At 36.6% G+C, this 9,089-nt stretch overlaps 1 protein-coding gene across 2 annotated transcripts; it reads right to left on the reverse strand.

Annotated features, from left to right (window-relative positions):
* Positions 1-77: 77 nt before the first annotated feature.
* On the reverse strand, positions 78-8,771 carry hoxb3a (homeobox B3a). Of its 2 annotated transcripts, none has more exons than XM_062984810.1 (3): positions 8,721-8,771; positions 3,023-3,617; positions 78-2,434 (listed from the first exon to the last, which is right to left on the reverse strand). In XM_062984810.1, exons 2-3 carry the CDS (start codon positions 3,507-3,509, stop codon positions 1,671-1,673), a joined length of 1,251 nt encoding a protein of 416 aa, XP_062840880.1. In that variant the 5' UTR covers positions 3,510-3,617; positions 8,721-8,771; the 3' UTR covers positions 78-1,670. The 2 variants fall into 2 exon arrangements, with proteins under 2 accessions (XP_062840880.1, XP_062840881.1); XM_062984811.1 differs by lacking the exon at positions 8,721-8,771 and adding an exon at positions 6,130-6,161.
* Positions 8,772-9,089: the final 318 nt, after the last annotated feature.

A 9,089-nucleotide genomic window follows, 5' to 3' on the forward strand; every position in this document is an offset into this window, starting at 1 on the left:
GAGTAAGTGTGTGTGTGAGACAGAGAGAGAGAAAGAGAGAAAGTGAGAGAAGAAGAAAAAGAAGTATGAGACCAGAATAGAAATGAATAACATAACATTTTATTAAAGAATTGTTTAACAGTCAACCCTTAACAGGAAATAAAAATAGCTACAAATAACAAATAACGTTTAAAAATGTTTTGCTAAACTGTCTAGTTCATGACTATGCAGGGACGGTTTGATTACCCGCCCTTGCACCCTGTACTAGTCAAGTTGTCCATGTACAAGGATAACGTAAACCTACGAATCTCTAAAATACAATAAACGAAATTAGTTACAATGGCAAAAACACAATGTCTTTTCTTCATAATAGGTAAATACTAAAAAAAGTACACTCTCAATATAAATACATAGGGGATAAATAATACAAAAAGTATTTAGACTGGCTATAACAAATAAATATATATTTATGGATGTTCATTTGAACACATATCCCGAAAGACGCTGATTGAAGGTCTTTCGCTTCAAAATAAGATTTACCCTTTTCCTTATCCATCAAAATGTAAACTCTAAGTGCAAAAATGATGCCCGGACAAAAAAGCATTGGGTGTATACCGAGACGTCTACACCGCTGCCTGGTATTCCAGACATGCATTTTGTTCATTTATACCCTGTTTCCACGTTAAGTCAAGACATGATGTGAGACTTTATCATTAGTGTATTCTAACGTAAGCGGGAGAGGGGAGGGGAGGTAAGGGAGGGGAGTAACAACTATTGTTTAGTTTTTTTTTAAAAGAGGGGCGACTATGTATTTACTAACATTTTGTAGTTCTGTACCCTGTATCAATATTATATCTAACTTTAGTCAGTTATTGGGAGTAGCTTTTAAATAGCGCAGTTTGATAATAGACTTCAACTTAGAATATCATTAAAAAAAAAGAAAAAGATTGTAGACTGCTTAAAAAAGGACCAAGCAAAGGATGCACAACTCCAATCCTGGAGGCCCAAAATCCAGTACAGTTGGTTAATATCACTTCTAAAATGCACCGTCTAAACTTGGTATTGCTGGACTCAGGCCTTCTGTTATTGGAAGAGTGCATCCATGACCTAGTTAGTTTTCAAAATATAAAAAAAATAAAAATTAAAAAAATTAAAAAAAAGTTTTATGTCTAAAAAAAGGGAAGTAAATGAAAAACAATCCAGTGGTTTCATTTGCCGGATTAAAAGTTCGCTACGATTTTACCCTCAAGCAACTGTATTACTAAAGAGCACAACTGCCAATGATGACGTGAAAGGCTACCACACAAGTAAGCACTATAAATAAATGTACTCATTGATCACTGACATACACTACCTACCTACTATGCATTACTTTTGCTTATTTGTGTGTGTGTGTGTGTGTGTGTGTGTGTGTGTGTGTGTGTGTGTGTGTGTGTGTGTGTGTTTACTCTGTCTCTGTGTCTGTGTCTCTGTGTGTGTTTGTGTCTCTGTGTGAGGATGGGGGCGCTCTAAATTAGTTGTGTGATTTCTTTTGAACGAATATGTCCAAGCGCAAATTAACGAACAACACTGACACCGACTGCGCTTTAATAGTCGACAAGAAACCACTGGATCATCTTTTTAACCCCATTGCATCGCCCCATGGGTTTGTTTTTGTTCTCTTTTTTCCCGTTACTTTTTACTCAAACCTGCTACAGATGGGTCAACTTGGGTGCTTCTTGGATTCTACCCTGAGAAGGATGGTGCACTGATAGATCCGTGTAAGTTGGATGTGTATCGCACGGTCCGTGGTGCTGGTTAGCCGACATCTGTGTGGCACCGTTGTAGTCCATGCTGGCAGACTGGTGGTGTGGCAGGTGATTGAGACCATACATTGAGGGTCCGGTGGTGGTAGGCATGGTATCCACGTAGTTTCCTCCCACGTACACTGGGCTACCCTGAATGTTAGGGGTCCCGTAGTTACCACTGTTACCATGTAGCCCGTGTGGATCATATTCTGTTCCTGTGTTGCCGTACTTCTGTTGTGAGGGGCAACCTTTCATTGGATTTTGATAAGATGTTGACATGGCATAGGCGTTTTGATGAGGTTTATTGAAAGATGGCGGTGATGGCGCATCATAACTTCCTATTGAGTGCATTGAGTTCATAAAACTGGCAGAGGACTGCATTGAAAGGGGTGGGCTTCCGGTAGGAGAAGGTCCCCCTGAGGAGGAACCCATGCCTTTTGACTTTTGATCTTTCTTGTACTTCATGCGTCGGTTTTGAAACCAAATCTTGATCTGCCGTTCGCTAAGGTTTAGAAGATTAGCCATTTCTACACGTCTTGGTCGGCACAGGTACCGATTGAAATGGAATTCCTTCTCAAGTTCCACTAGCTGTGCGCTCGTGTAAGCTGTTCGTGCTCTCTTGGAAGCCGCGGAACCCGGAGGGCTTTTTTCGCCGCCACTGCTCTCCGCTGGGGTGGGAATGAAATAAAACATAATTACTACATGCGTAAATTGAATGCATCGTTCCCCTTAATAAAACAGGCCACGAAATGTATCCCCCTGATATTAGTTGTCAACACTTCATAACTGGCATTTATTAAAAGATGCGTGCCCTGACACTGACCGGGTATATGTAAATTGTGTTACACAAGAAGCCCACGGCCAAAATCATACAGTGCAGTAAGCTATATCACTTTTGTTGATTGTTGTAATGGTGTTTACTTGTCCTGTGAAGATATTACGTGAGCTATCGTTTAAACATTAAAACTAGAACAAAAAACAAAATAGTGTGGGCTTGCTGTGACTATATAGGAGGCATTGTACAAACAATGATCCAGATAGCCACAATTTTGTTTTATTTCAGACTTGCTTCAATTTACAATTGTCACAAACCCTTAGAAATATAGACTGTCAATGCCCTATTAATTAAAGTCATTTATGATGGTCAGATACTTTGGCCTATGTCTGTATACTGCTCATCCAAATCAAACTGGGGCATGTGTGGTTGGGGAGAATGGTTCTTGATAATTAGTGAGTAAGGATGCGTTAGCACACACCATTAGCTGAGCTTGAGCTTGGAGAGCTGGTTTTTTGCTTGGTGTTCTGACGTGAATCCTTCATCCAGGGGAAGATCTGCTTAGCTATGGTCTGGTTTGGAGTAAGTGTGGACGACTTTGTTGAAGATTTGGCCGTACACCCACCGCCACTTCCACCATTGCTGCTACCACTCGGCTGCTGAGGCGCACTAGAACCAGTGGGGTTCACAGTGTTTTCAGGAGGGGAAACCTGGGGTGGTGGGTGGTGTTCAGATGGCAGACTGGGCCGCATACAGCTGCCATTGAGCTCCTTCGTCTTGGCATGTTGTTGCTGAGTAGACGTGCTGGTGCCAAGTGACTGCAGAGAACATGCAGACCTCTGGTAATCGCCGTCGAGGTGTGTTGAACTCTGGAAGGCTGGTTGGGCATCATAAGCGAAGCCATTGGCTCCCTGGTAAGAATAACCCCCGAATACCGTCGAATTGTCGTAGTAGGTCGTTTTCTGCATTTCCAAATTTCGCGTTACCGGCTACCAGGGTCCTGAAGACCTTCTGGAAGAACATTGGCACCCGATGTCACGTGACAGTCCTTTTCCAACGGCCTCTTGGAAGCTGACCTGAAAGGTTTAAAAGGGACATAATAAGAGGAGCTCGAGGTAAATCCATCTTGCTTCGCTGAAAAGCTCTATGACATGAATAGCGCGTTCTCACAACGCGGGTTGCAGATGCTATGTAGGGCAACACAGACAGAGAAACTGCAGTCCAGTCTTTCTTTTAAACACATATCATAAACACAATTGTTCACATAAATACAGCCTTTGCTAACTGTCATATATTAAAGTGTCACTTTTATAGACACCTTGTATTATTATAAACTTTTTTTTTTACTATATATATTGTATTTAATATAAATTTATTGTAAACTGTAAGCTGATTTACTATTAAAGATTGTTTTGTCCACAATATGTTATAATAAAGCACTTTTCTTGGATGTGTCATGTTACAGCTTATAAAGCACCAGTCATGTTGCCCGTTTGTTTCAGAAATTTAAAAGGTTTCACGTACAGTGATTATATCCAAAGCTGTTTTTTTTTAACAAAATGTTATTCCTGTATAATTTGAAATAAACTACGGTTTTATCTCGTACGAAAAATAAACACTACATTTACAGACACTGTGTAATGGATATGCTTTAAATATGTAACGTGAGTATTTTCTATTTCATGTTGTTTTACATATTTTAATGTGTCCTTAAACGCCTCTCTGTCCAAACAAATACATTTAATACATAAGCATACCTCATCATAAAACCAATAATCCCAAATAAAATCATCTGAATAAAAGCAAAAGAAATTGCTAAACAAATTAAACATGTTTTGCACTAAAGAAGAATCAACGACTAACCATTTTTGGCTCTAAAAATTTAAGAAATATGCTTTATGCACAAAGGCTATTTATATATGGCTTTTAAAGTTACCTAAAACTGTAATTGTTAATAATCAACAATAAATCAACCCAAAGCCAGCATGGTTTAAAAATTCTATAAGCATACCGTGGAAAGATTTCCCCGGTAGGCCTTCCTTTATATGATCTATGATTGTCGTTAAAACAAAATAGACTAATATAAACTCTAAAAAGCTTAAAGACCCTCTGTTTCTGGGTTGGCTTGTTAAAAGTATAGAATAGATCATCCATCTCACACTTACAGCTACCTTGCATTAGTAAAAATAACCTTAAACATATCAATAACTCACAACAATGTTTTATACACATTAAACAAAATAAATTAATATCCCACTGGCTAATAAATACACAAAACAAAAGAAATAGCTGTAAATATAATTTAGCTATATTTATATTGCAAATTTACGCGTTTAACCTTTTGTTATACTGTTCATAAAACAAGACATTTTGCTTTTTTAATTAAATAAAAAAACAAAGAACTTTTTGTATTAATTACCTGCCAAGAAAAAAAACAAAGTCTACATCAAACAAAACTGTTAAATCTAACAATTTAACACATTACGACATTACAACGTCAATACTGTTACATTTTTCTAAACAGTTTTTTTTCCCATTACAAACAACTGGCAGTAAGTATTTACTGATAACTTGCAGCATTAACTGTCCAAGCGTATACAAGTGTTGTTTCAAATATTACTGATTATCAAAAGAAAATCTAATTATTTTTGAAAAACTGCAAACACACAAACATGCAGCTGCGTCTGAATTTGAATAAACGAGGATTTATATAATATTTTATGTGTTAAAATGTTATATAGATACAATCAAGTACGGTTTGTTTGTCTGTTTATATAACTAAGAACCTGAACTACAGCTTTTGGGCATCAACTCTCAACACGTCACAAATGAAGCTCATTTATCTTCGAAAAAGACGGGCGGAATCCTAATCATTTACTCCAAGGAATTGTTCTGAGCAGAGAGAAAAAGGGGGAAGAGGGAGGGAGAAAACAAAGGCCTATATGTATCAAATCATATTGCAGTTTCATTTAATGAAACACATAATGTCCTTGGCCTTTTGTTACGGTAACACAACCAACATTTTTGAAGAATACACAATAATACAATTATAGTCTCAAGAAAGGATGTGGTTGCGTCAAAGAGGCCAAATCGAGAAACGTCAACAAAACATTGTTTGGGCGCCCCTTAGCTATCGTACACAGACATACATATTTTTTTTAAATTATTTATTTATCATATATATACACATACAAATGTTCTGCTTGGAATACACATTCGCCCGATTATACCATAAAAAGCGACACATAGGGTCCGACGATATTTTTGCCCTATAAAATAAAATTGTAATAAAGACCGCTTATAAAAAACTCAAATAGGCGATTTTTTTTTTCTTCGTTTTTTGCTTTGCACGATTTTAATTCCGTTTTGTTGGAAACGAACAATATGCAGCTCTATATATCCTATATCTTAAACAAAAATGAGAAAGTGGCTAAATATATTTGTTAGGCACACAAACGATCGCTGCTCCATTGAATCTTAAAGCATTGTGAACTCTTCTTGAACCGCGTTTGTAGTCGTACGGTCATAAATCACTAGGACACACATACCACCATTCACAAACCGATAGCCTATTTCCAACAAGCTTACCTTAACCTCTGACGAGCGACTTCCGAAACGGCATCATATTTTTTTCGCACACGTTCGGCTTGCAGTCATTAAAATAGCCCGAGGATTGTCTCTTTCGGATATTCCAGCCTGCCAGCGTATATGTCATATGATGAGTATGGCGAGCACGGCTGGCCCGCGCCACTGTGCGGGCGCTCCTGGTTAGATCCCCACGACCGTCCAAATAGGGGAGACGGACTAAGCATGAAAGATTTGACGGACGGATTTGCGAGAAGAACTGCAAATAGACAGGCAGCACTGCTCCTTGCCGTCCTGTCGACTGGTACGCCCTTATCGCTGATAACAATGGCCTCAGATTTCGCTTCCTTACTCCCCTCTCGTCTTGCTCACGGTGTAAAACCGAAGATAATCCGAATGGGGCTCATGACTCCCCGCCGTTATACTTTCCCGTAGCATGTCGATCTGTGTCATTTGTTGGACCTTTTCTTTGCTGTTCGGTTTGTAATTGTATAGTAAGCACAGGCCTCTTCGGCTGTTTGGAAGTAACGGGATTGGCTTTGAATGTGCCAAGCGCGAGCGTTAATCTCCATCAAACAGCGTCACCAGTGAAACATTATGCTAATTGCAGGCGAGCAAAAGAGGATAGGGTCATACAAACGGAGATTCAGCTATTTTAACCCACTTCTCTTTTTGAGAGTCAGTTTATGTTCTTAGTTTTTGTTTTTTTATTAGAACAATGATACAATGAGAACAATGATAGTATAAGTATACTTAAGTATAAGTATAAGTCTAACTATATTAAATTAGTAGGAGGTGCGTCCACATTGATGGCATTTTGATAGCTCATGGCAAAATAACTTTCTGTCTGTAATAATATCTCTGTCAGCAAACCCAAGCAGTGGAATTTATGCACAATACACGAGAACAGGTGGGGAGGGGTGTGCATAGAACAAGAGAATAGACAGCAGGCGGACTTAAATAATGGAGGATATTATAAATAATGGAGGATATATAACCTCAGTTATATCTTTAAATAATATCCTCCATTATTTAGATTAGATAGATAGATAGATAGATAGATAGATAGATAGATAGATAGATAGATAGATAGATAGATAGATAGATAGATAGATAGATAGATAGATAGATAGATAGATAGATAGATAGATAGATAGATAGATTTTAATTTAAGGACACTATCGTAGTTTAGAGCCGAGTTTTATGACTTCTACCACAGAGATAGCTGTTAAAAAAAGCATTTTTTAAAAGTTGCTATGTAAGTAGATACTTGAATAGAGAGCATTACCACCGACGTGGGAGTAACACAGAAGGCAAAAATGTAGATGTCTGCAACTTCGGTCGTTAACAGCATTGTTCTCTTTTTTGCAAGTATTGCTAAAAGAATACTGGGACGCGCTTGAAAGATTAGTAATTAACTAACATGCCCAAAAGGAGAAAAACGTTTGTTTTGTATTTACTGACGTTCTTTACTACGATTTTAAGCCACTAACTGGGTATCTGACTGGGTACCACATTGTACAGTGGATTATGTCACCTGTTTTTTGTGAGATTTGCTTGTTACATTGCTAAGTTACAATTTAACTTAATGTTTGTGTATTTCTGTTTAATCTGTCACTATAAAAATAACTGTATTCTTTTGGACTACTGCTTTAATAAGGCATGTCTAAAACTGTTTTTGTTGTTGTTTTGTAACTTTTTAAAATAAAACGTAACATTTTGCGATTTTACTGCTTTGAATAATGTAATTTAGAATTAAATTATTACCTAATATTAATGTTTTATTAAAATTAACCTGATATTACTTAAGATGCGTAAATGACTGTATTAACATTTAGTAAACCAAAATTTTGTTTCACTGGTTTGGTAATTTACCATGTAACACTGCAATAACCCTTTGTCCCAAAAGAAAAGTAATTACTTAGCTGGGTTGTTATTGTTAGTCTTGCTGTAAGAAAATATTCTGTAAATATTACTTCTCCCTGAAGCAACTGTTCAAGAATAACACCGCTTGATCATTTGCCTTTACCTAAAGGAGCATTTGTTATTGTGTAGTCTTGTCCAGTCTGAGTACCACTGGAATGTAGAATGTTATCTCAGTACTAAATTCACAACACCTGGCTTTCACATTAGAAAAGCCGTCTCTTACTAATTACAAATGACTTATTATGTACTATTAATCATATATATATATATATATATATATATATATATATATATATATATATATATATAAACCAAATACATTAAGAAAATTAAATATCGGTATTTAATTATTAAGTGTTAGTTTTATGAATCATGCTGTAATCATGTTGTAATCATAATGTTTTATGTCTTTTTGAAAGCCACAATGTAGACTGGCTGTTTCATTTTTGCACTTAAAGAATAAAAACATTTGTTTATATGTTGTTAACAAATGTGAAACCTTGTGTTCTTTTTTGATCTTCCATGTTCATTATTGGTTGGATTAAAAATGCAAATAAATTATTCCAATAATAGACTGCCATACAAAATAAATAATGTTTTCCTGAGCGCATAATCGTTAATATATTATTTACAATCAAACTTTGCAGTTTTAAAGAATGATCACTTACCGAGATAACGTCTTTCACTTTTAGATTTTATGCAGGGATGCAGCTTCCAGATAACTCGAGTGAACTAAATGTAAACATAAACATACACAAAATCAAAAATAAGTTGATATATCATATAACGAATATACGACAACATGCATCCAAATCGGCGGTGGCAGCAATATTTAAGTTGCTGACGTAGATAACGTGTACTGCTAACCAAAAATTTGGTGTTTTAATGCAGCCATCGAAATTGCAGACATATAACATGGTACCCAAGGCATCCTAATTGGTGCAATTTATTTAACCTCGTGTAATAATTAATATAATTCCGTTTCAAAATCTGGCCTTGTGAATTAAAGCAACCTAAAATAGTATTATAGTAGTATT

This window comes from Trichomycterus rosablanca, chromosome 22 (genome assembly GCF_030014385.1).
Source record: "Trichomycterus rosablanca isolate fTriRos1 chromosome 22, fTriRos1.hap1, whole genome shotgun sequence".
NCBI classification, from domain to species: domain Eukaryota; kingdom Metazoa; phylum Chordata; class Actinopteri; order Siluriformes; family Trichomycteridae; genus Trichomycterus; species Trichomycterus rosablanca.